The 23,509-nt window shown below is 67.6% G+C and overlaps 5 protein-coding genes across 8 annotated transcripts; 2 read left to right on the forward strand and 3 right to left on the reverse strand.

Annotated features, from left to right (window-relative positions):
- The first annotated feature begins 350 nt into the window (after window positions 1-350).
- Window positions 351-2,777, forward strand: TMED6 (transmembrane p24 trafficking protein 6). Its single transcript, XM_069793062.1, has 4 exons — window positions 351-732; window positions 1,856-1,982; window positions 2,203-2,354; window positions 2,553-2,777. The coding sequence occupies exons 1-4, from the start codon at window positions 538-540 to the stop codon at window positions 2,775-2,777; spliced, it is 699 nt and encodes a 232-aa protein (XP_069649163.1). The 5' UTR covers window positions 351-537.
- A 619-nt stretch (window positions 2,778-3,396) lies between these two features.
- Window positions 3,397-4,704, reverse strand: NIP7 (nucleolar pre-rRNA processing protein NIP7). The gene is made up of 5 exons (XM_069793201.1): window positions 4,572-4,704; window positions 4,374-4,460; window positions 4,106-4,244; window positions 3,857-3,997; window positions 3,397-3,756 (listed from the first exon to the last, which is right to left on the reverse strand). Exons 1-5 carry the CDS (start codon window positions 4,625-4,627, stop codon window positions 3,637-3,639), a joined length of 543 nt encoding a protein of 180 aa, XP_069649302.1. The 5' UTR covers window positions 4,628-4,704; the 3' UTR covers window positions 3,397-3,636.
- COG8 (component of oligomeric golgi complex 8) lies at window positions 4,686-9,047 on the forward strand. Of its 3 annotated transcripts, none has more exons than XM_069793199.1 (5): window positions 4,686-5,049; window positions 5,378-5,585; window positions 5,662-6,480; window positions 7,245-7,413; window positions 8,723-9,047. In XM_069793199.1, the coding sequence occupies exons 1-5, from the start codon at window positions 4,730-4,732 to the stop codon at window positions 8,878-8,880; spliced, it is 1,674 nt and encodes a 557-aa protein (XP_069649300.1). In that variant the 5' UTR covers window positions 4,686-4,729; the 3' UTR covers window positions 8,881-9,047. The 3 variants fall into 3 exon arrangements, with proteins under 3 accessions (XP_069649300.1, XP_069649298.1, XP_069649299.1); XM_069793197.1 differs by lacking the exon at window positions 8,723-9,047 and adding an exon at window positions 7,581-7,943; XM_069793198.1 differs by lacking the exons at window positions 4,686-5,049; window positions 5,378-5,585; window positions 5,662-6,480; window positions 7,245-7,413 and adding an exon at window positions 7,815-8,615.
- A 696-nt stretch (window positions 9,048-9,743) lies between these two features.
- On the reverse strand, window positions 9,744-13,819 carry VPS4A (vacuolar protein sorting 4 homolog A). Of its 2 annotated transcripts, none has more exons than XM_069793203.1 (11): window positions 13,650-13,819; window positions 13,088-13,199; window positions 12,790-12,937; window positions 12,617-12,675; window positions 12,193-12,312; window positions 11,855-12,011; window positions 11,339-11,487; window positions 11,106-11,187; window positions 10,760-10,979; window positions 10,504-10,644; window positions 9,744-10,165 (listed from the first exon to the last, which is right to left on the reverse strand). In XM_069793203.1, the coding sequence occupies exons 1-11, from the start codon at window positions 13,668-13,670 to the stop codon at window positions 10,064-10,066; spliced, it is 1,311 nt and encodes a 436-aa protein (XP_069649304.1). In that variant the 5' UTR covers window positions 13,671-13,819; the 3' UTR covers window positions 9,744-10,063. The 2 variants fall into 2 exon arrangements, with proteins under 2 accessions (XP_069649304.1, XP_069649303.1); XM_069793202.1 differs by having other exon boundaries at window positions 12,617-12,678.
- Window positions 13,820-14,548: 729 nt separating this feature from the next.
- On the reverse strand, window positions 14,549-23,102 carry SNTB2 (syntrophin beta 2). The gene is made up of 7 exons (XM_069793204.1): window positions 22,638-23,102; window positions 18,136-18,346; window positions 17,510-17,720; window positions 16,856-16,998; window positions 16,440-16,636; window positions 16,048-16,229; window positions 14,549-15,832 (listed from the first exon to the last, which is right to left on the reverse strand). Exons 1-7 carry the CDS (start codon window positions 23,062-23,064, stop codon window positions 15,740-15,742), a joined length of 1,464 nt encoding a protein of 487 aa, XP_069649305.1. The 5' UTR covers window positions 23,065-23,102; the 3' UTR covers window positions 14,549-15,739.
- Between the last annotated feature and the right edge of the window lie 407 nt (window positions 23,103-23,509).

The raw sequence follows: 23,509 nt of genomic DNA on the forward strand, positions 1-23,509 counted from the left end.
AGCTGCAAGCTGGAGCAATAATTGCCAGTGTGAGGCAGTGCCCGTTGGTCATGCCGGTGCTGTGCCCAGGTGGGAGATGCATTCGTGCTGCGTGGGTCCAAGCCCACTCTCCTTCTCTGTGCCAGGATCCAGCTGCAGGCTGCGCGGAGAGGGTGTTGCAGCCCAAAGCTTTACTCTGGAAGTTTCTTGGAGTAAAACATTTTTCCTGCTTAATTTGCTTGTTCACAAGATACAGACTGGCAGAGCGCTGGTCAGCGAGAGGAGCAGGGCTGGATGGGGACTGTGGTGCTTCTTTGCAGCAGCCTCAGCCTCTGCAGAAAGGTTCAGCTGGGTGAGCTCTAACATGGATGAGCCAGACCGGCTCCTGCTCTGCACCGAGATCACCTTCAGGAGCAGAGCCCATGCCACGCTCCTCCCGACACCAGCCCCAGCTCTGCCGCGTGCCGCTGCAGAGCGGTTAATAATTACCCCTGCCACCTCGGGTGCCTGCTCCTGCCCTGCCCTGGCCGGAGGAAGCGCTGGAGGTTGGGAAGCAGGATGCTGCTGCTGGCATTCCTGGTGCTGCTGAGCCCCGCCGGCTGCCCTGAGACGAAGCCCCTGAGCGGGTCCAGCCAGGATCCCCTCTTCCGCGGGGCGGATCGCTACGACTTTGCCATCGTCATCCCCGCCGGCACCGTGGAGTGCTTCTGGCAGTTTGCGTACCAAAGCGGCAACTTCTTCTTCAGCTACGAGGTGAGTGTTGCGGGATGCATCCCGGGAAGCTGTTGGCACAATGCAGCTGCTGATGGGCATTGGGGAATGGTGGTGCTGGATCAGTCCTGCACAGCAGCTCTGCAGCCGGTGCCAGCTGCCGCCTCCAAGGGTGCAGCAGGTCTGGTGGTGGGCAATCCTCTGTTGCCTTAGTCCTGTGACCAGGCTTCGGTGCAGAAGGAGACCCACTGCCTCCAGGGCAGAGGCAGTTTCCCTTGCGTGGGGAAGGTCCTCAGTCAAGACAGGGAATGGTTGCAGTTGCTTGGATGCTTCATCTCAGGGACCGTGCTTTTTTAGGCAATTTCCAGCATCAATCCCATTTATTTTTTAAAATACATGTTTTAAAACCATAGAAAGTGGTGCCGAGAGCTCCGGATATGGTCCCCAAGCACCCAGAGCTCGCTCGCAGAGAGTTGTGGGGTGTCCTGGCGCTGCAGGGAGCTCTGCCCTTCGCTGGGCTGGCTGGAGGCTGTTGCACAGCCCTTGGCTCTCCCCTGAGCTGCAGGTGGAAGGCACGCTGAAGGTCTTGGGCACAGCCCTATCTGCCTGTCCCTGTGCTCCCTCCTCTTCCCACAGGGAAAACTAGAGCCCTTTTAGCTCCTGTTTACACTAGGCTGGTTGAAGGAGAGCCAGGGCACGGCCGTGCCCGGCACTGACAGCTTCTCCCCCAGCTCTGCGCTCGGCAGAGCGGTCCCGCAGGAACACGGCACGGCCCTGGGGCTCGGCACAGCTCCATCTCCCAACACTCCAGTGGCCAGCAGCAGCAGCAGTGCCGGCAGCATCCGATCCAGGCGGCAGGGAGCTGGGGTGGGAGACGTGGGGGTCTGTGCAAGCACCTGCAGCACTGTGAGCGGGCATTGGGAACCGTGGGGTTCATTACTCAGGGCTGTGGGTTTTTCTTTTACGTGTAGCTGGCAGCTCACTGGAGGCTGTTCCTGGCCTTGGCTCACAGTGACGAAGGAGGGCAGCTCCAAATGGACCCCTCAATAGACACGGGTCCCCGCTGGGTCCTTGTGCCGCACACGAGTGCTCCTGTGGGCTCCCCTCTGTTTCCTGGGTGCAGAGTCAGGCCCACGAATGCCCCTCGGGTCTTTCCTGCCTCCAGGTCCAGCGGGCGACAGGGATTGCCACCAACAGGGACATCCTGGCCACGGCGAGCGACCCCAACGGCTTCCAGCTTGGCATTTCCCAGCATGTGCGAGGACAGATCAACTTCCTCACGAAGGAGACAGGTCTCCACTGCCGCGGTCCCTGCCCAGCCCACCTGCCAGCTGCAGGCAGGCAGGCACAGCAACTCTGAGCCTGCCCAGCCAGCCAGCGCTTCCCAGAGTGTTGATCAGTCTGATCACACCTCCCTCCCTAATAGGGAGGATGAGGGTCGGGCGCTGGGGACAGGTCTGCCTGGCAGCAGCATTTCTACTCGGGAACAACAATCCCCATTTGTCTCTGCAGGTTTCTACCAGCTGTGCCTGGACAACCAGCACAACCACTTTGGCTTCATGCAGGTCTATCTCAACTTTGGTGTCTACTATGAAGGCTTCAACACAGAAAACAAGCAGCCGCAAGAGAGGAAAGAACTGAACAACACCCTGGAGGCAATCGGGGTGAGTGTCAAGGCAACCACAGGGTGCTCCAACACAGCAGGGATGGGCACATCCTCCCAAGGGAACCGAGAAGGGCGTTTGCCATTGCCTGAGCTGCAGCTTAATTTAATGCTGAGCCCAGTGGGCAGGTCTGAGAACGGCTCTGCCAGCCCCAGGCTCTGCCGCGGCCCCGCTGCCAAGCACCCACCTCTCCCACAGGTCAGCATCCGGAAGCTACAGATCCACATCTTCCACATGTGGCGGTTCTACAACTTCGCCCGGATGCGGAAAGGGGCCGACTCCTTCCTCCTGGAGTCCAACTACAACTATGTCAACTGGTGGTCAATGGCTCAGAGCTGCGTCATTGTCCTCTCTGGGGTGCTGCAGCTCTACTTCTTGAAGCGCCTTTTCAACGTGCAAACCAACAGCAGGCAGAAGTGCTAGCAGTGCCCAGAACTGCGGGCAGGACCGCTGCCTGCAGCGCTCAGTAACCAAGCTGCCTCTCTGCCCCTTCACAGAGTGGGAGAGAAGGGCAGACCCTGCTTTGAGGAGGAGGAAAGAGAGCTCCCCCTGCTCCTGCCTCCAGCTCTAGCCCTGCCTCAGCTGAAACCACTCCGACAGGAGAAAAGCACAACGTGATCGCCTCAGCTTCGTGAGCTGCATCAGTTTGTTACACGCCAACCCACCATTACGGTGTCCCAATGTGCCTTTTCTACCAGACGCCCAATAAAGGAACCCTTGGCACACGCTATGGGGAGTGACTGCAGCCTGCTGCCTGCTGTCCATCCTCTGCAAGCCTGGGCAAAGCAAGTCCTGCCTTTCAGGCAGCTGCCTGCTTGCTCCCTCCCTCCCTCCCTGAAGCTCGGCAGTCAGCCTCTGACAGCTCAGCCCCAGGCTGCGAGCCTCCCCCCGGCCTCATCTGCCAAACTGAACTGAACGCGGCGCTTCTCCCCTCTGGAGTAGCACCCCAGTGTGTTGCGCTGCCCCAGGGAGGCAGAGATCAGCAGCAGGGGTGAGAGCTGCTCACCCCCCCCCCCGAGGCTCCGCACTAGACAACAGCCACTCTGGAAGAAGGAACAGGTTTTATGTGACAGCAGGGACAGGTCTGGCATGGGGGGAGCTCCTCCTCGTGTTGGCAGCAGCCCCCCCTGGGGTTGTGGGGCTACGTGCTGGTGGCTCCCAGCCCCTCTGCCCCACTCGGAGTGGGTTCCTCATGGCTCTCTACGCCGCTACTGCACCAATAATGCAGGACAAAGTCTGTTCTGCCTAGGAACGCTCACATCTTTGGAGTGCTGGAGTTCCCTTAGGTCAGCGTGTCCTCATTCCGCACGTACTCCCCGACGTCAGCCTGGTGGAACACCACGATGGCCATGGGGTCCACTTTCCGGCACTCCTGTGTGGACTTGGCGGCCACTCCAAAGCCCTGGGGGGGGATGAAGGGGAGGAGGTGAGAGAGAGTTTTCCCCCCACCTTGTACCCATACCCCAGCCCCGGAAAGTGCAGGGGCCGTGCCGGCCACTCACCAGCGGGACGTCGGCCATGGAGAACACCACCACGCCCTGGTACTGGGCTGTGTTCTCTGTGATGCGGCCCAGGCCTGACTTCAGGACGTGGTTGCCATAGAGGAAGGACTGCTCCGAGCCGGGCTTCACCCACACCTTGTACTGCAAAAGAAACCCGGAGCAAGTGAAGGGGCTGGCGGGGGGGGGCCTGGCACGGGGCAGGGGGGAGCCGGCTGGGGGTCGGGGCGGGGGACACACACCATGTCCCACCTTGGCATAGGGTGCGAGGAAGTCCAGGGCCGTGACGCTGAGCCGGAATTTTTGCGTCTTGGTGAACTTTCCGAAGCAGGTGCCCAGGGACACCAGGCTGTCCCGGGGGATGCTCGCAGCCACCTTCAGCAGCTTCTCACTGAGAAGAGAGCAGAGCTGGAGTGGCTCCAAGGCCCCGGACCGGGACCGGGACCGGGACCGGGACCGGGACCGGGACCCCCCCCCCGCCCCGCCGCTGTCCTGTCCGCGTCCCCCCAGCCCCGCTCACCTCAGGTAGTAGACACGGTCGCGGTGCAGGCGGAAGCAGTAGGTGCCATCGGGCCGGTCCACCAGCAGCTGGATGTTCTCACCGATGCTGCGGAGACAAGAGCCCGTGAGCCCGGCTCCGGTTCCGGTCCCCTCCTCCCGCAGCCCGCTCGGTCCCCGGTCCCCACTCCCCTCCCGTCCCCGTTCACCGGTCCCTCACTATCGTCCCAGCTTCTCGAAGACCGCCCGCGTCTCCGCCTCCGTCAGCGGCCGCATCGCCCGATGCGCCGCACACGCGGGGACTCGCCGTGAACCGGAAGCGGCGGAACCGGAAGCGGCGCGGCGGACCACCGAGAGGGGAGCGGCCAGAGCGGCGCCATGGCGGCGGCGGCAGAGGAGGCCCGGCTGCTGGCCTGGCTACGCGGCCCGGCGGCGGCGGGGCCCGGAGGTTCCGAGCTCTCCGCCTACGTGGCCGAGCTGGCGGCGCTGGGGCTGGCGGAGCTGGGCCGGGAGCCGGCGCGGCTGGCGGCGGAGAGGGCGCGGGTGGGGGCGGAGACCCGCCGCCTGGCCTTCGAGCACTACCGGGCCTTTATCCGCTCCGCCGAGTGCACCGGCCGCGCCGGCCGCGGCTTCGGCGGCATCGAGAGCCGCCTCGGCAGTCTGCTGGGCCGCCTGCCCGCCCTCCAGGACGCTTGCCGGTGCGGGGACGGGGACCGGGACCGGGATCGGGATTAGCCGGGGCGGGGAAGGCACGGGAGGGAACGGGGAGGACGGCAGAAAGAACCGGGGATGGGGTGAGGCTGAGAGAGGGTCTGAGGGCGCAGGAGCAGCCCCAGGGGCGGGGGAGACCGGTGAGGGCTGGGCTGGTGGGTGGCGAGAGGGGTCCTGGTGCTGGTCCCAGTAAGGATCGGGGCCGGCTGGGACTGGGGGTACAGGCAGCACTGGGAGGGGGCCCTGGACGGCACTGGGGAGAGGGCAGCGTGGGCAGGAGGGGACCCTCGTGCCAATCCCATCCCGATCCTGCAGGAACTTCATGCGCGATGCCGAGGAGATTGCCTGCAGCCGGCGCATGAACAGCCTGACGCTGAACCGGCACACGGAGATCCTGGAGATCCTGGAGATCCCACAGCTCATGGACACCTGCGTCCGCAACGGCTACTACGAGGAGGCGCTGGAGCTCGCTGCCTACGTGCGCCGGCTGGAGAGGAAGCACAGCAGCATCCCTGTGATCCAGGTAGGCCCCGCTCTGCTCCTGCCCCACGGCTGCCCTGCACCTGGCCCCCGCGGCTGAGGCTTCTTTCCCGCCCCAGAGCATCGTGGACGAGGTGCGCCAGTCTGCCCAGCTGATGCTGAACCAGCTCATCCAGCAGCTCCGCACCAACATCCAGCTGCCGGCCTGCCTGCGGGTCATCGGCTACCTGCGGCGCATGGACGTCTTCACAGAGGCCGAGCTGCGCATCAAGTTTCTGCAAGCACGGGACGCCTGGCTGCGCTCCATCCAGGCCTCCATCCCCGACGACGACCCCTACTTCCACATCACCAAGACCATCGAGGCCTGTCGCGTCCACCTCTTCGACATCGTCACCCAGTATCGCGCTATCTTCTCCGATGAGGAGCCGCTCCTGCCCCCCGAGGGGCAGGCCCTCAATGAGGGCGCCATCTTCCATGGCTGGGTGCTGCAGAAGGTCTCCGAGTTCCTGCGGACGCTGGAGCGCGATCTCCGGCGCGGGGTGGGCGGCCGCCTGGACTCGCTGCTGGGGCAGTGCATGTACTTCGGCCTCTCCTTCAGCAGGGTAGGGGCTGATTTCCGCGGGCAGCTGGCCCCCCTCTTCCAGCGCATGGCCGCCGCTGCTTTCGAGAAGGCAGTGGAGGAGGTGGTGGAAAAATTCCGGGAGGAGATGAACTCCTACACGCTCATCTCTGCCCCAGCTGTCCTTGGGGGCAGCGCTGGTGTGCCGGTGCCCGCGGCACAGCCGGGGACGCTGCAGCCGCCCATGGTGCTGCTGGACTTCCCGCCCCTCGCCTGCTTCCTCAACGGCCTCCTCGTCGCCTTCAACGACCTGCGGCTCTGCTGCCCCGTCGCCCTGGCCCAGGACGTCACCACCTGCCTGGAGGACGCGCTCGGTGAGGTAAGGCGCTGGGGGACGGAGCTGTGCCTTGTCCTGGGAGAACGCGGGGACATGCTTGCCCTGCCCCGAGCATTCATAGGATAGAGTCATAGAGTCGTTGAGGTTGGAAAAGACCCTTAAGATCATCGAGTCCAACCACAAACCTAACAGTGCCAAGTCCACCGCTAAACCGTGTCCCTAAGTGCCACATTTACACGTCTTGTAAACACCTCCAGGGATGGTGACTCAACCACTTCCCTGGGCAGTCTATTCCAGTGCTTAATAACCCTTTTGGTGATGAAATTTTTCCTGATACCCATCCAAACCTCCCCTGGTGCAACTTGAGGCCGTTTCCGCTTGCCCTATCGCTTGGGAGAAGAGACCGACCCCCACCTCGCTACAACCTCCTTTCAGGTAGTTGTAGAGAGCGATAAGGTCTCCCCTCAGCCTCCTTTTCTCCAGACTAAACAACCCCAGTTCCCTCAGCCGCTCCTCAAGTTCTCTAGACCCTTCTCCTTGTTCTCCAGGCCCTTCACCAGCTTCGTTGCCCTTTTCCAGACACGCTCCAGCACGTCAGTGTCTTTCTTGTCCCGAAACTGAACACAATATTCGAGGTGTGGCCTCACCAGTGCCGAGTACATGGGGACAATCACTGCCCTAGTCCTGCTGGCCACACAATTTCTGATATAAGCCAGGGTGCTCTTGGCCACCTGGGCACGCTGCCGGCTTACACTCAGAATTAACAACTTTCCGAGGAATTAATGACTTCTTGCTTTTCACCTCAGGTGAACAAAACCATCCTGGCGTTCCACCGAGCGGAAGAGGCGGCTTTCAGTGGGCGGGAGCAGGAGCTCTTTGCCCAGTTCTGTACGGCCTTCCTGGACGACCTGCTGCCTTACCTCAACCGCTGCCTCCAGCTCCTCTTTCCCCCGGCACAAATCGCACAGGCACTGGGTGAGACCCACGGGGATTTGCGTTTCTTGGAGGGGGGGGGAGCCACGTGGCTCTGCCCCCACCTGTGGCTTCCCCCCCCCGCCCCGAGACATACTGGGCCCTGTCACCTCTGTGGGGGTTCCCCGTGGGCCCCCACACGAGCCCCCCCCTCTCTCTCTCTCCCACAGGTGTCCCCCCCACTCAGCTGCAGCGCTTCGGCCGCTTGGGCCGCATCGACGTGGTCGCCCTCAGGGAGCCGTTGGCTTTTCTCCTGCCAGCGTCGGCAGAGGAGGAACCGGCCCAAGAGAACACCCCACGCCCGGAGCGGGAATCGGAAGCCGTGGCCGGGGGGTCCCTGCCTGCGCAGGAGCAGGAGAACCCCCCCACAGGGGGTCTGCTGCCGGACATTCCCGAGGCCACAGGGTAGCGGGGCTGCGGCTGGGCCGGGCTGCGTCACCCCACGACGGGGGTGCGGGGGTCCCCGGTCCCTGCCTGCCTTCCCGCTGCCTGTACCCCTGCCCGCAGCACCTCCTGCGTGCACCCCCCCCCCCCCCCCCAAAAAAAAAACCCACCGCACCCGGGCGCTGCGGTTCCTCCCGCCGCCAGGGGTCGCTCTCCCCTCCGGCCCTACAACACCGCGCCAGCGCTCGGCGGCCACCGTCGCTGCGCGCGCAGGCCGGCCTCCATGGCGGCGCTGGCGGCGGGGCGGCGGTTGGCGGGACGGGCCCGATCGGGAGCCCCGGGCCGGGGGTACGGGGAGGCGGCGGGTTGGGGAGAACGAGAACGTTCGTATTGGCGGGCGCTGCGGAGGAAGGTGCTGGGACCTCCCGTCCCGCCTTTCGCTTCCCCTTGCCAGGTGGGAGCCCCGGTGTTGCGCGCCGCCGCCGCAGCCGTAGCCCCGGAACGGCTGGGCGGACCCGAATTGCGGGAACTGGCGGCGGCGTTGGCGGCCGGGCTGAGGCGGGAGCCGTGCCTGGGGTTAAGCGCCCCGCAGCTGGGCGTGCCGTTGCGGGTCTTCGCCGCCGAGCTCACCCCGGCCCGCTGCCTCCAGTACCCGCCGGCCCTGCGCCGCGCCCAGGGCATCGAGCCCTTCCCGTTCCGCCTGCTCGTCAACCCCGCGCTCCGCGTCCTCGACGCCCGCCTCGTCACCGCTCCCGAGGGCTGCGCCAGCCTCAAGGGCTTCTCCGCCTACGTCCCACGCCACTGGGCCGTCCACGTCTCTGGTACTGACCCCCGCCGGTCCTGACTGTCCCCCGCCCCGGGTGGGACACGTTCCCCCGGACCTCCCCACCGCCCCTGCAACTCTGACCACCACTTTCCTGGTCGGCAGGCGTGGACGAGCGCGGGGAGCCGGTGAGCTGGGAGGCGAAGGGCTGGGCGGCCCGCATCGTCCAGCACGAGATGGACCACCTGGATGGCATCCTCTACGTTGACCGGATGGACAGCCGCACCTTCACCAACGTCAGCTGGATGGAGCTCCTGGACTGAGGCCCGCCGTGCTGGCAGGCAGGTGCCCGGCCACACCGGTTGTCCCAGTACCTCGTCTCGCCGGATTGGAACTGCAGTGACTTCTCCAGTGCGGAGCTGTGGCCCCGCGGGAGGCGGGGGGGCTCTCGCTCGGCTGTACCGCAGGCAATACACACTGTGAGGGCTCAGCGCGGCTCCCGGCTGTTCCTGCCCGCCTTCCGCAACCCCCCCTAGTCCGGCCTGGGCCCTGCCTGGCTGCTCCCCAGGTGTGTGTAGGGGGGGCAGGTATAGCCAGGAGGAGCCCAGCCCTTGCTGCCCCTTGCACCCAAAATTATTTTACGGTTCTAGGACCAAGAGCTGCTGGCAGGGTGGGGAGAGATGGGGGGGGAGAACCCCCTCTCTGGGGCTTCTTTGGTGCCCAGGGTCATGGTGTGGGCAGCTGGGGGGGGGGGTCGAGGTGCTGCAGTGGAGACAGTGGAGGGGAGCAGTGGGGGGCTGGGGGCAGCAGGGCTGAGGCTGGGTCGGGGATGGCACAGGGGGACACAGGGTGCTGGCTGGGGCGGGGGGGGGGCAGCTGCTGGCAGGAGCCTTCAGGGCTTGTCCCATGGCTGCTTCGAGTGCTGCATGCTCAGGGGGTGGGGGGACAAAGCCCAAAACACCCCCCCCACCGCAGGCACAAATCCCTGGCCAGGACGGCTGGAGCATGGGGAGGTCCACACCCCCTCACCCAGGGACAGGCAGCAGCTGCCTGGGCCTCCTGCCCGCACATGGTGGCAGCGGCACAGGCGGAGCCCGAGGCCTTGGCCCTGGGGCAGTGGGTTTGGGGGGGGCCGGGCTGGGTCCCCCAGTGCGGTCAGAGCCTCAGGGAGGGGCCAGGTGCCAGCTGAAGCTTTCAGATTGTTTTTATTTTCATATAAACAAGACAGAACCCAAAGCAGCATTAATTTAAAAAATAAAAAAGAGCAGGAAGAAGAGTGGGGCAGGGCCGGGGGGAGCACCCGGCCACCCAGGCCATGCTCAGACACCGCCCCCCCCCGCAATAGTGTCAGCCCCCCCAGGCCGTGCTCCCCGCGCCCCGCTGGGTGCTGTGGTGCAATGGGGTGAGGAGTGAGCGGAAGATGAACCTGTTTGGCACGGCCGGCGGGGCGGGAGTGGGGGGCGTGCGGCAGGGACCCCCAATCCCCACCCCACCCCTCCGCCGCCCTTAACCTTCCTGTCCAAAGTCCTCCGTGAATTTCTTCACCTTCAGGAGGTCATCAGCGTTCACGGTGGGGCGGGTGGTGGCCAGCGAGCGCAGCATGTCCGACTGCAACAGAGGCAGAGATGGGCAGCTGAGACCAGGCACCGAGGTGGGGGTTGGCACAGGGTAGGGACCCCCCCCGACCCGCGCCATAGCAGTGCCAGCTGGCGCAGGCAGCTCTGTCCATCCCTGTAGCACCCTGGGGTGCTGCCCCGGGCTGGGTGCTGTGCCCCAGTAAAAGTGGGGGCTGGTGTCTCAGCGAGCGAGGAGCTGTATCTGTAGGCGGCCACACCAGAGGAGGGACAGGGAACCGGCAGGGTAGGGGCCACAGCGTTGCTGGGCTGGGGCCAGCCACCACCTGACAGAACGGGTGCCCGGTGCTGTGCCGCAGCGGCCACACTTACCATGCAGACGATGGGCTCCATCAGCTTGTCGCTGGGCACTTCCATCCAGGTCATCTCGGTGGCACCCGGGTCACCAGGCGAGCATGGTGTCAAGAGGTCATCCACAAAGGCGCCAGGGGTGGTACGAGAGGGACCGCGGACCTGCGACAGAGCCAGGCGGCATGGGATGGTGGCCACGGCACCAATGCCAGCCGTGGGGGGCCCACCACCCCAGGAATGGACACCCCTCCAAGGGCTGGGAGCAGCCCACGCTCACCTTCTTGAAGTGGGTGGCCGACTGCACCTTGCGGACAGGCTGCATCAGGGCGTCCCGCACGATGATGCTGATGTCAGCCCCCGAGTAGCCATCCGTTTTCCGGGCCAGCTCCTGGATGTTGGCCTCCGTCAGGCAGTGCGGGGTGTTGCCCAGATGCAGCTTGAACATCTGGGCCCGCGCTGCTTCCTCGGGCAACGGGATGTAGATGCGCTTCTCGAACCTGAAGACAGTGCAGGCAGGCGGGGTGGGGTGAGTCCCACGCTGCCAGACCCCCTGCCAGATCCTGCCGGGGCACAGCCCCGCGGCTCTGGCAGCAGGACTGGGGGGGCAGCCATGTCCTGCTCACCTTCTCCTGATGGCCGAGTCCAGCACCCAGGGGATGTTGGTGGCACCCAGCACCAGGATCCCATCGCTGCTGTTCCCCACACCTGGCCAGGGACACAGCAGGCGGACGGCTCAGAGCAATGCCCAGGGAATGGCAGGACGCAGGCATCCGGCAGCTTCTCCGGCACCTGCCCACCCCGTCCTTCTCCCCGCCCTCTCCCCACACTGGCTTGTCCCGCTGGAAGCCCCACGTACCCTGCATCTGCACCAGGAACTCCGTCTTGATGCGCCGGGCTGCCTCACTCTCGTTCTCATTGCGGGAGCCGCACAGCGAGTCCACCTCGTCGATGAAGATTATGGAAGGCTTGTGCTGCCTTGCCAGCTCAAAGAGGTTCTTCACCAGCCTGCGAACAAAGCAGGGGACAGGGTCCCCGCTCAGGGACCCTCCACAGGACCAACGGCACCCAGAGCCCCTGACTGCCCTGGGGCGAGGAGACCCACGCACCGCCGGCTCCTCCTGCCCCTGCCTGCCCTGGCAACCCTGTGCTGGCACTGAGGCGGCGAGCGCCGTGCCAGGAGAAAGGCCATCCCCTGGGCTGTGGAGCCTCAGGAAGGCCTGTGCTCTCCCCTGGGACACATTATCTGCATTAACGGGGTTCACGAACGCTGGTGGCTCCTCTGCCCTGGCCAGAGCTCTGGCACTGCCAGCCCGGCCAGAGGGGAGGCCGGGAGCCAGCCTGCAGCAGCCATGGATCCCTGCAGCCAGTTTACTTCTCGCTCTCTCCCAGCCACTTCGACATCAGGTCCGAGGATGACACGGAGAAGAAGGTGGAGTTGTTGGCCTCGGTGGCCACGGCCTTGGCCAAGTAGGACTTGCCAGTGCCGGGGGGCCCGAAGAGCAGGATCCCTCGCCAGGGCGTGCGCTTCCCTGCAACAGAGGCCAGCGTCACAGCTCCCCTGTCCTGGAGCAGGCCAGGTCCCCATGGGCCCACGAGGAGATGTGTCCCCGTTGCTCAGGATCACCTTCCAGCAGGTGCTCGCCCCAGCTGCTGCCCTGTGGCACCCTCTCCGTGGGTGAGCGGCAGCCGCGGCATTACCGTGACACTCACCGGTAAACAAGTGCGGGAACTTGATGGGCAGGATCACGGCTTCCTTCAGGGCTTCCTTGGCTCCCTCCAGACCGGCCACGTCACTCCACCGCACGTTGGGCTTCTCCATCATGATGGCACCTGTGAGGAGGCAGCTCTGCTCACGTGCCCCGCAGAGATGGGCACCGTGCTCCCAACATCTGCCAAGAGCCAGGAGAGCCAGACCCCCTGCCCCCCTCCCTCCCCACACCTCCACCCCGCCAACCCCACTGCCCCTCAGCACAAAGGCCAGGCTGGGGGCTACCAAGCCCCAGCAGCGCACCCCTGGGCTGCAGTCCCACCACCTGTCCCCCTCCCCGCAGCCACCCCTCACGACAGCCGCTCGGGAATCCCTCCACCCACCCCGCAGACAGCCACCACAACCGTGCCCGCCACAGCCCCTCACCCATCAGCTGCTCCTGCAGCTTCTTCTTCTCAGGGTTCTCGCCCTCGCTGTCACTGTCGCTCCTGGGGAGAGGGGACACAGGTCAGGAATGGCACCGGGCCCAGTGTGGCAGCAGGGTCCCACCAGCTCTGCTGTCAGGCGGGGGGGGGGGGGTCCCTGACGCCCCCACGCACCCCTTGTTGTCATTCTGGGACTCCTTGACTGGCTTCTTGCCCTGCTTATCCTTGCTGCGCAGGTACTCCTTCAGCTTCTCCGCCCGGTCCAGGTACTGCATGCACTTGGCTCGGATGCTGTCCTTCGCCTTGTCGCTGGGAGCCTCATCTGCAGAGACACCCCCAACACCCCCCCAAGCATCACCCATGGCCCTGCGCCACAGCCAGCAACCCCGCCGCCCCCTCCGGAGCCCCCACCCCACCCCGAGCCCCGCGGGCTGTAACTGGGAAAGCGGGGGGGAACGGGACACCGTCTCACATTTGAGGGCGTGCAAGAAGTACTCCACAGCATGCTGGTACAGCCGCAGGGCCTCCTCGTAGTTCTTGGCCTTGTCTTCCTCGGTGGCTTTGGTGACCAGGTCGATGGCTTTCTGGCGGGGGAGGGCACAGCGCCGTCAGCCGGGGAGTGGCACCGGGGCCAAGAGCAGGATCAGGCCCTTCCCTACCCCCCCCCGCCACCGAGGGGGCCGGGCCGGGCCTGCTCGCAGCGGGGTCCCCTTCCGTAGCGCCCGGCGGGGCGCGGGGCAGGACGAGGCCGCCCCAACGGGGCCTGGCACCGGGACGGAGTGAGGCCTTCCCCCGGCACCGGCACCGCCTGACGCCGTTCCCCGACCCTCACCGCACCGGGGCAGAGTGAGACCCTTCCCCGCAGCCCCCCCCCCGCTCAGGCACCGGGGCAGGGTGAGGCCTTTTCCCGGCCGGCAACCGCACCGGGGCCGGGTGAGGCCTCCCCGGTGCCGCGGAGGAGGCCCCGCCACAGCCCGGCTCGGGGAAAGCGGAAGCCGAGAGACCCGGCTCCGGCAGCCCCGGCCCCGCCGTACCTGCAGGGTGGGCGTTGTCATCTCATCGCCCGGTGTCGCCGCTCCTGGCGCGGCCCGGCCCGACGGCGGCGGCGGCGGCGGCGGCGGCGGCAGCGGCGGCGGGGCCCGCGGGACCGCCCGCCACTGCGGCTGTGCGTGCTGGCGCCCCCTACCGGCACCCGCCGGTAGCCGCGCCGCGGGGCGGGGCCTCGCCGCGTCCCTCAGCCGCGTCAGGGGCGGGGCCTCGCCGCGCCACGCCCCCTCTCAACCGCGCCACGCCCCTCGGGACACACACGGCGCGGGGGGGGGGCGAGGGTGGGCAGACGCGTGTGTCCCCACAGGGACCCCCGCGACCGTGGGCACCCGCACATACACCCACAAGGACACGCGTGTGCGTACACACACCCCCCAACCACCCGAATACGTGTGCACACGCGCGCACACCCACGTCCGCACCCGGACCCGCGCGTGGGCAAACCTACGGACACGGCTGGGGGTACGGGCACCCCCTGTACCCCCCCCCCCGTCCGCGTGCACACGTGTGCACACACACACACAGAGTGTACACAAGTATAGAGTGTACACCTGCATCCACACACACACACATACACCCCGAGTGCCCATGCACAGCCCCCAAATACCTGCGGGTACCTGTGCCCACCGATGACCCCCCCCCCCATCTGCTCCCACTACGAGATGCCCCAGTCCCCCCCACCCAGCGCCCCCACGCCAGGCTCTGTCCAGTACATCCCAGTTTCTCCTGTACTGGGCAGCCCAGTACTGCCCACCCCCTCCCCGACATCTGCTGTACTGGGAATTAAGTGCCCGCCCCCCCCAGGCATTGTAACACCCCCCCCCGTGACACCCACCGCCCCCCCGGACACCCCCAGAGTGAGACTCAGAGACCCCAGAAAAGGCAATCTGATATAAATAGCGATTTACAAAGAATACAAAAATAGAAGGGGCGTGCAGCACCCAGGGCCGGTGCTGGGTGGGCTGGGGGGGGGGGGGGGCAGGACCTGTAGTGCCTGTGTGCAAGCCACAACCCCAGGCCGGGGGCTGGCACCCCCTGGCACCCCACCAGACCCCCCCCCGGCACCCAACCAGCACAGCCCCACGGGAAGCAGAAAAATGTGCAGAGTTTGGCTGAGGGGGTAACAGGGCCTCAGCCAGGAGGGAGGAGCCCGGGGGGGGGGGGTCCCACTCCCACCATGCCCGGGGCTCCCCCCAGCACCCTGGGGTGCAGGAGCTGCCCCCCTCCCGGGGGGAGAGAAAGTACAAAAAGCAAAAGTGCATCAATCTACACGTCCTGCCCCAAACCCACGAGGGGCCTGCGAGCCCCCCCAGCAGTGCGGGGCTGGACCCAGGCAGCAGCTCCCGGGCAGGGGGGCACAGGCTGCAGTGGGGGGGGGGAGCCATGGGGGCAGCCCCGGGGGGCTCCCCAGGCAGCCCCCAGCCCCTCTGCCCCAGGGCAGATTTGTTTTCCAGCTTTGGGAGGTATGGGGGCAGCGGGGGGGGGGGCCGAGGGGCTGTACCCTGCCTGCCCCCCCCAGGGATGAGCACCCCGGGGCTGGGGGCAGCCCCGTCCATCCCCACGAGGGCCCCCAGTAAGACAAGTGTGTGTCCCCCACCCTGAGTGGGGCAAGGGGACCCAGTGCTGCAGCAATGCAGGGGGGGCTTTGTGGCCCAAGCCCTGTCCCATGCAGGGACAATGTGACCCCGTTTGGGGGAAGCCCCAAGGCAGGGAGGGCGCTGGCTCCCCCCAATGAGAGTGGGGGGAACACCGTGGGTCCCCCAACTGGGGGGGAGGGCGTCAGGCTCACCCCACTCCAAGGCACAGGCGGTGAGATCAGTGATGGCTTCAGGCCCCAGGGGGGGTTAAAGCTGGTGTCTGTGCCCCAGCCCCCCCTTGTGCTGGGGTGGGGGGGCCAGGACTGCCAGCACGGAGCAGGAGAGGCTCACCCCCCACCCCGGCACAGCCTTCCTGCCATATCCCCGGTGGCTCTCGGGGCAGCGAGTCCCAGCCCCGGCAAGGCACTGGTGGGGCTGGAGGGGCGAGGGGGGGGCCCCTCCGCTGTCCCCGGCTGGTTTGTGGTGGGGGCCGGGGCCGCCTACGCCAGCAGCCCCATGCGGGTGACTTTGGCCGAGAGGAAGGTGTGCAGGATGAAGACGATGGGCTTGGGGCAGGAGTGCAGGTCCAGCGCCTGGGGGGGGGGGAGATGGAGAGCGGTGTCAGCCCCACCACCGGCACACCAAACCCCCGGGGGGGGCACCGGGGGTCTTGCAGCCAGGGCTGGGGTCTCCCAACCGACGGTACCAGGCAGCCGTGATGCCGCAGGGATGGGGGGGAAGCAGGAGCTACCCCCCTGGAGGAAGACCTCCCAAATCGGGGGGTGAACCCGGCTGCCCCCCTCCTCACCAGCTCCCCCTCGGGGCCCCCGAAGTCCAGGTAGAGGGTCCTGATGCCGTCGTCTGCCGACATCTTCAGCCTCTCGTAGGGGTAGCGGAAGAGGACGCTGCCGCCCGGCTCTTCCCGGCATATGGTGAAGCCGCCCTCGTAGTGGATGGAAAGCTGCACCTCCTGCCCACCCAGCGTGCAGCCTGCGGGCACACACAGGGCTTAGCCCCCCCTGCCTGCCCTGCCATCTGCGAGACCCTCCCCAGAGCGGAGATCCCCACCGGGCAGCCCAGGTCCCGCTGCGCCCTCGCCCTGCCGGCACCCCAGAGCCCCAGGAGGGAAAAGGAGAGCCCTGGGGGTCCCCCCCACCCCGCAGAACTCACCCACGGTCCCCCCCACCCCGCAGAACTCACCCACGGTCACTTCCTTGACCAGCTCGGCGGCAGCGTGGCAGCCCTGGACGAGGACGCGTGTCCAGGAGGAGAGGTCCCGGTGGGTCTCCACGCGGAAGACGTGCATCTCCACACCCTGGCGAGAGCCCGTCCGGGTGGCGAAGGTGAGCTCCGAGCCCATGGAGGGCGAGCGGCGGCCCGAGCCCGAGTGGACCAGCCTGGGGAGGGGGGCAGGAACGGATGGGGAGGGGGTCAGGGGCACGACGGCAGCGCCAGCACTGTGCCAGCACCGCGCCGCTCGTTGCGCTTCGGGGTCTTTCCCCCTGCTCCGGCGAGAGGCAGAGCCAAGGCGCGAGCGGAGGAGCTGGATGCGGCTGAGGGGAGCTGGTCCCTGGAGAATGCAGGCAGAGGGATCCAGCCCCCCGCCTCCAGCCCACCTGGTAGCCACCAGCGGGTAGCTGTGGCAGGGGGAAGCCCAGGCGTCCCTGGTCCAGGGCATGCCGTCGTACAGCAGCAGGTCTTTCTCCGTCACCGCCATGAGGACCGGCCGCCACTGCTGCCGCCCTCCGTCCAGGCGCGCCTGCAAGAGACACGAGGGCACGGTGAGGGGCACCGGGGGCTGCAGGCACCCGCCGCTGCCTGGGCACCCCGCTCCCTGCGCCCACGGCCGGGCCGACCCCAAGCCAGCGGCTCCGCTTTGCCGGGCTCTCGGCAGCGTCCGTGTAAAGCTGTGCAAGGCGCCGTGGCCGGCGGCCATCCTGAGGGGACCCCGCTGCTGGGGCCGAGCTCACCGCGGTGCCCGTGCAGGCTGCGGCTGTCAGGCAGCGAATTCATGGAAAAGCGAAGGGGTGATGAGTGTCTCCAGCCGGGAAATCCAACAGGAGAGGGGACTGAGGGCACGGAAAGCGCTGCCTTCACTGGGGCACAGCCGGCCGGCCAGATGGGGAAAGGGAGAGTGGCAGAGCCCGGTGCCCAGGCAGGCGGCACAGCTCTCCAGCAGCCATGCAGCTGCAACCACAGCCCTATTGGCGCTGCTGACCGCGGGAACGGCACCAGACGGGCATCTTCGGCACAGCCCCGGCCGTGCGTACCTGCTCAGCCAGCCAGGCGATGTGCTTCACCTCCCTGCCGCCGGCCGCGGCACCGCCGGTGCCCAGCGTGGTGTTGAGCTCGGCCAGGACCTGCGGGAGCAGGGCGGTGATGTTGGCGTGCAGGGCCATGAACCAGGAATGCGCCGTCGCCGTGTCCTTGCAGCGCAGGATCAGGGTGTTCCTGCTGTCCGGCGAGTGCAGCTCGATCAGCCTGCGAGGGGACGCGGCGCTGGGTGAGACGGGAGCAGCGGCACCTGGCTGAGTGTGCCCCTGCCCGTGCCCAGCCCAGCAAACTGGCCGCACTGGTTTGGGGCTCTGGCCGTGCCGGGGAGCCACCAGCGCAGTCTGGTGCCAGCTCTGCTGGCAGGCAGAACTGGGGGGATTTGCAGGGCCCTCCTTTTCATAGGCAGGGGAGGCTGCCAAACACCCTGGGAGGTAGGTGGGGGGGCCAGCACAGCCCTTGCCCCAGCCAAACCCACGGCACTTCCCTTTCACAAATCAGCGGGGAAAGCGGGAGGTCATGGTTGCAGCAAGGGGCAGCCCCCAGCCCTGTCCCGGGGGGTCCATGGGGATCAGGGTCCCCATACTGGCTTGGAGGAGGGGGCATGGGTAGCCCCTGCCCTCACCGGTTCTCCAGGTCGGGCATGCTGAGGTTCCTGGCGGCGAAGCACATCTTCAGGGGGATCACCTTGCGGTCGCGGGGGCCCTGGTGCTGGGGGGAGCCTGAGTCCTCGCTGCTGCTCAGGCTGGGCGACTGCGGGGCGGCCCCCTCCCACGGCAGGTCCGACACCAGCGAGGGCTTCTTGATGTAGGGGGTCACCTCCCGCATGAACTTCACTGGGGGGGGAAGCGGGGGGGACAGGTTACAGCTGGGCAGGGGTCCTGCACCCCAGGGATGCTCTGATCAAGGGGGTGTCTTGTCATCCCCCCTGGCACGCATGGGGTCTCGGCCAAGCCTGGGGGGCTGCGGGACCTCTCCCAGCAGCACCAGCATAGCCCACATCCCAGGCAGCTGAACTCACCCCCCCGGCCTCGTGCCGCAGGCAGAGGACAGGCAGTGGGAAAGGGGGTACCCTGCCTTCCCACCCCGGGGAGGGGGCAGCAGCCCTGGAGAGACCTGGGGATGGGGCCACGGCCCAGAGCGTCCCACCCTGCCCCGAGACGGAGGTGTCCCAAGCAGGGGACGGGCGCTGGCGGCTCATCCCCGTTACCGGCAGCAGGCGCGGGCGTAAGGAAAGGGAAGGCGGCGCAGCACAATGGGGCCGGGCAGGAGGTCAGGCTGCAGCCCATCCTGAGCCGCCCCGGCCGCCTCGCTGCGAGGACAACACCGGCCAAGTTTCCAGCGCCGCAGGCGCTGATGGCAGGCTGACCCTGCGCTGCCGCCGGCGCCTGCCAGCAGCCTGCCTCCGCTCCCGGCAGGACGAGGAGGAGGAGGATTTGAAGCCGGGACATCCCGGCTCCACACTCCTCTCCAGGCTGGTCAGGAAGGAAGGAGGCACCGGCTCCAATTCCCCCTGGACTGTCTCTCCCTGAGCACCACCCAGCCCAGCCAAAGCAGAGCCCCGGCAAGGCGCCAGCACCCCGGAGCCCATCCCAGCTCCGGATCAGAAGCCGCGGAGGCCGGTTCATCCAGCCCGCGGTGCTGCCATGGGTTGACCGGCGCCAACGGCTGCGCCAGCTGCCAGGCTCGGGGAAAGCCAACGCCTTCAAGATGTCAGGGAGCGTCAGCCGAGCCGCCTGCCAGAGCGGGGATGAGGCCGTGCGGGACGGCACGCTCGGCCAGGCAGGAAAGCTGCAGCCGGCGCTGGACCCCTGCCTGCCGCGGCCCCCCCTGGACACAGCTCCCCAGCCGGCACGCATGCCGTGAGAGAGCAGCCTGCCTGCGCCAAGCCTCGGCATCCCATCCCCAAAGGAGGAACACGCTGGGAACAGTGACGTCCACGCAGCCTGGGGCAGCGGGGAATTAAAACCAAACAAAAAAAAAAAAAGCAAGTAAACTGTAATCCACTGTGAAAATGAAGCTCCCCGCCGCTCGGTGAAAGTGTCTGCGGAGCTGGCACAATGCCGCAACACAGCCAGGCCAGCCGGCCCACCGGCACTTTGCTGGAGCGGGAACGATGGCGGTGGCGGGGCCCAGGTCCCGCTCTCAGCCGGTCCTGCCGCTGCCGGACCCCGCGGTCCCGTGGTCAGACGCCTGCCGCGGCCCAGGGCTCGCCCACCGCAAATCCCCCCGCGGCGGGGGCTGCAGCCTGCCCACGGCGTGGGCAGGGAGATGCCGGCAGGGATGGGGAGCGGGCAGGCTGGCCCCCCGCCCTCCCGCCGGATTTGCTGAGCCGAGCAGCGTGGCGGGGTGGGGACGTGCTGCCACGAGGCGCTTGTCCTTGCTGCGGGCAGCAAACGAGTTAATATTAGCCTCCCGCCGTGCTGATCCCGGGATTACCGCCGTCCCCGTGCACCCCTAATCCTGCTGCCTGGCCGGGCAGGGCAGGGCAGCGCTGGCGGGGTAGCGGCAGCGGCGGCAGCTCCTGCTGCGGGGCCGCTCGGCAGCTGTTTGCCAGATGTGAGCAGCTGCCTCCAGCGCCGGCCAGGAGCCCAGCACCTTCCAGCCAGCCCCCAGCAGGGCTCCAGCCCACGGTGCCGTGACCCTGTGGTGCCAGTGCCAACCTCCGCCAGGGCACGACCACCACCTCCCCGAAGGCCAGGCTCACCGAGAGCCCCCGAAACTGGGAGGGCAAGAGGCCGAGCCGGGCAGCCGGCAGTGCGGGAGCCCAAGCGTTGTGCTGGGGCGCTGCCAGAGGAGCGTGGGCTTGGCGGGGGTACAGCCACACTGGTGGCTCTCGGCGGCGGCTGGGACCAGCAGGCAGTTGCTGCCAGGCTGCGCCAGCTCGGCCACCACGGGAAGCATGCCCCGGCACCGAGCAGATCCACGGGACCATGTCTGCCAGCGGGGACGGCAGCAGAGATGGCTCCCTGCTTTCGGGGACATGAAGCTGGCACCCAGGCAGCGGCACCTGCCACTACCTTTTCTGCTTCTGGCGAGCCGGCGGCCAGCACACAGCCGCCCCGGCGCAGCCGCTGCCGCCCTGCCTACACGCTCACCGCAAAGGAAACCCAGCCGCCGCCTGCACCCCTCGCCCGACCTGCCGCAGGAAGGCAGCTGCTCCGGCTGCACAGCAATGTCGGGTTAGCGCTGGCTTTACCGGGACTGAGTCCCCATGCACTTCCCCGACAGCATCGGTCCGTCCTCGAGGCCAGAGCCCCCCTCCTACCACCGGCACCCGCACCCGGAGGGAAGACACCAAAGAGGTTTCCCCACGTTTGCACAGGGGTCAGCTCTTGCAACCGGCCTTCCCCTTCACCAGCGCCCGGCCAGCCCATGTGCCCGCCGGCCGGCAGTTCTGCCCGCAGCTCCCCTGCAGAAGCGGAAGGGCTCCCTTCCCCCAGCGCGCCGGAGCATGCCAGAACGTGCCGTGTGCCTGCAGGCACCCCGGGAGGAAGGTGCCTGGCGTGGGTCCCTGAGGCCAAACCCAGCACCCAGGGTGGGGGCTGCCAGCCCCACTGGGGTGCCAGCGCAGGGCTGGTGCTCCCATACTCTGCCACCGGCTCAGGGCCCGGGCGAAGCCCCGGCACGTGCCCGGCAACCCTGCCTGCCAGGGCGGTCGCACCTCCAGGGACTGGCGAGGAGGGACAGGGTGGGACGACGCAGCCAAGGTCTTCCTCAGCTCCTCTCCAGGGCCCGCAGATGCCAGCCAGGAGCCAGATGATTCTGCTGGGCTGTGGGGAAGCCGCAGCCGTTGGATGAGCAGCCCCACGGCACCAATGGGAAGGGAAGGGGCGGCTGCCGCGGCGCCCGTGCCCTTGGCGGAAGCAAGGGACAAACATGCTGCGGGGCCGGAGCTCCGGCAGGACAGGATCAAACGGCAGGGTGGCGCGAGACGGGAGCAAGGGGAAGGACGCGGTGGGGAGACGGTGAATCTGGCGCAGACCCCTGTGGGGACTCTCGCTGCCTCCAACGGTGGCCCTGACCCGTCCGGTGTTTAAACACCGAGCCCAACACCGCAGCTCCGCCTCGGCCCCCACAGCACCCCAGCCGTGGCCGAGCCACACAGAGCCACCCCGTGCCAGGTGCGGCTGCGCCAAGGAGCTCATCTGCCTGCCCTCACACCGGCGCAGTGTGCCGGGAGCAGGCGGGCGAGCAGGAGCACTTGTCACCAGCGTCAGCCCAGCCCAACCAGGCACAGGTGACCAAGCCCCGGCACCTACCGGGCACTGCACCCATGGAGCAGCCCCACGCAACCAGAGAACAGACGGCCTTGCCAGGACACCAGGACTGTGTGTGCGGCACCACGGACCTGCACGGACCATCCTGACCCACGGCACGGGCGGCTCGCGTCCTCCCGGCTGCCCAGGGCGCGGCACCCCACGGCACGAGCCCCGTGCCACGTGCCGCCGGGCCAGGCGGGCCCTGCCCGAGCTTGTTGGGCTGCCGGGAACAGGTCGGGCAGGAGCCGGTGGCTCTGCCAGGCCAGCGCTGATCCAGCTGTGCCGCCGGCACGGAGCCCACGGGGACACGGGCAGACCCCGAACCCACCCCCCAGGGAGCCATGGCCCTCCCTGGGGACTCGGGAGGCACAAGCACCCACCCCGGGGGCTCCATCCCTGAAGACAGGGGACACACTGTCCTGGGGGGACACTGCAGCCAGGGGACCCCAGGTCTGTCCCGGGGAACCCTAGGTCTGTCCCGGGGGGGGGCACAGTCAGCAGAGATAGCCTGTCCTTGTCCCCAGCTGGGAGGGGTCCCCGTCCCACCACAAGCAGGAGCGCCCTGGCCGGGCAGGGGACACCCCTGTCCCTGTCCCCATGCCAGGCGGGGGGCACGCCGGGACCCAGCACCGGGGTTGGGGGGTTGGGGGGGGCGGGCACACACGTACCGTGACCGGGATGGGGGGAGTGGGGTCCCACAACCGGAAAAGGGGCCCAAGGCGGGGGTCCGTGAGCCCGGTGACAGCAGCAGAGGGGGGGGTCGTGGGACCTGGTAATGGGACGGGGGCGGGGGGAGCAGCGGGAGAGGAGGGAGGGAGCAGCAGGGGGCCGGTACCGAGGACGCGGAGGAGGGGTTAGCCGGTACCTTCGAGGATGACCTCCCTGCCGGCTCTCTTCAGCGCCTGGACGGCTTGATCGTGGGTGGCATCCCGGAGATCGACGCCGTTAACGGCGAGGATGGCGTCGCCCAGACGGAGCGCCCCGCTCCGTTCCGCCGCCAGCCCCGGGAAGATACGCGAGATGAGCACCGGCATACGATTCTCCCGACCTCCCTTGATGCTGATACCGAGCCCTCCCGCCTCCGCCTTCACCACCCGCACCCTCCGCACGCAACCGGGCGCCGCCTCCGCGTTGCCGTTAACCACGCCGTTAAGCACCGCCGACTCGCCGCCTCCCGGTTCCGCCGTCAGGCTCAACGCTTCGCCGCTCAGTTCCGCCGCTACCCGCACCCAGCGTTCCCGTAGCAGCAGCTCCAGCAGCCCCGCTTTACAAGCGCGGGTCCACACGGCCATGCCGCTCGCCGCTCGCCGCCGTTCACCGGGAGAAGGGGCGGGGCCTGGAGGAGGGGCGGGAGGGCTGTGGGCGTGGCGCGGCGGCCACACCCCCCGCCCGCATGGCGCGCTGCGGTAGGCTCTGCGCTGCGGGAGAGGCGGGGCCGAGACGCCGCTCCCCTCCCTCCGGCGCGACCAATCGCAGCAGCGGCGGCGGATGCGCCGCCGCTGCTGCGATTGGTCGCGCCGGAGGGAGGGGCGCTGAAGCCCCGCCCCGTGCTTTATTTCCCGCCCCGTGCTTTATTTCCCGCCCCGCTCTCCATTTCCCGGGCTCCGTCTAAAGCCCCGCTTAGCAAAGCCGCGCTCCCCGCTCGCAGCGAGCCGGCAGCTGCTCCTAGAGCCAGAATTTTCCCCCAGAGCCCCTTCCTCGGTTATGGGGAGATGTCTTTTGAGGGTACAGGGCGAG

The sequence above is a fragment of the Haliaeetus albicilla genome, chromosome 10, assembly GCF_947461875.1.
Source record: "Haliaeetus albicilla chromosome 10, bHalAlb1.1, whole genome shotgun sequence".
NCBI lineage: Eukaryota > Metazoa > Chordata > Aves > Accipitriformes > Accipitridae > Haliaeetus > Haliaeetus albicilla.

Excerpts from the sequence above, each read along its gene's own strand:
- TMED6 (XM_069793062.1), top strand. The coding sequence starts at position 538 with ATGCTGCTGCTGGCATTCCTGGTGCTGCTGAGCCCCGCCGGCTGCCCT. Across the intron at positions 733-1,855 it reads ACTTCTTCTTCAGCTACGAG|GTCCAGCGGGCGACAGGGAT; the intron begins GTGAGTGTTGCG and ends TCCTGCCTCCAG. Across the intron at positions 1,983-2,202 it reads CTTCCTCACGAAGGAGACAG|GTTTCTACCAGCTGTGCCTG; the intron begins GTCTCCACTGCC and ends TTGTCTCTGCAG.
- NIP7 (XM_069793201.1), bottom strand. The coding sequence starts at position 4,627 with ATGCGGCCGCTGACGGAGGCGGAGACGCGGGCGGTCTTCGAGAAGCTG. Across the intron at positions 4,461-4,571 it reads TTCGAGAAGCTGGGACGATA|CATCGGTGAGAACATCCAGC; the intron begins GTGAGGGACCGG and ends TTGTCTCCGCAG. Across the intron at positions 3,998-4,105 it reads TCCTCGCACCCTATGCCAAG|TACAAGGTGTGGGTGAAGCC; the intron begins GTGGGACATGGT and ends TTTCTTTTGCAG.
- COG8 (XM_069793197.1), top strand. The coding sequence starts at position 4,730 with ATGGCGGCGGCGGCAGAGGAGGCCCGGCTGCTGGCCTGGCTACGCGGC. Across the intron at positions 5,586-5,661 it reads GCAGCATCCCTGTGATCCAG|AGCATCGTGGACGAGGTGCG; the intron begins GTAGGCCCCGCT and ends TTCCCGCCCCAG. Across the intron at positions 6,481-7,244 it reads TGGAGGACGCGCTCGGTGAG|GTGAACAAAACCATCCTGGC; the intron begins GTAAGGCGCTGG and ends TTTTCACCTCAG.
- VPS4A (XM_069793202.1), bottom strand. The coding sequence starts at position 13,670 with ATGACAACGCCCACCCTGCAG. Across the intron at positions 13,200-13,649 it reads TGACAACGCCCACCCTGCAG|AAAGCCATCGACCTGGTCAC; the intron begins GTACGGCGGGGC and ends CTCCCCCGCCAG. Across the intron at positions 12,679-12,789 it reads TCCCAGAATGACAACAAGGG|GAGCGACAGTGACAGCGAGG; the intron begins GTGCGTGGGGGC and ends CCCTCTCCCCAG.
- SNTB2 (XM_069793204.1), bottom strand. The coding sequence starts at position 23,064 with ATGGCCGTGTGGACCCGCGCTTGTAAAGCGGGGCTGCTGGAGCTGCTG. Across the intron at positions 18,347-22,637 it reads CAGGGAGGTCATCCTCGAAG|TGAAGTTCATGCGGGAGGTG; the intron begins GTACCGGCTAAC and ends TTCCCCCCCCAG. Across the intron at positions 16,230-16,439 it reads GGTCAAGGAAGTGACCGTGG|GCTGCACGCTGGGTGGGCAG; the intron begins GTGAGTTCTGCG and ends GTGTGCCCGCAG.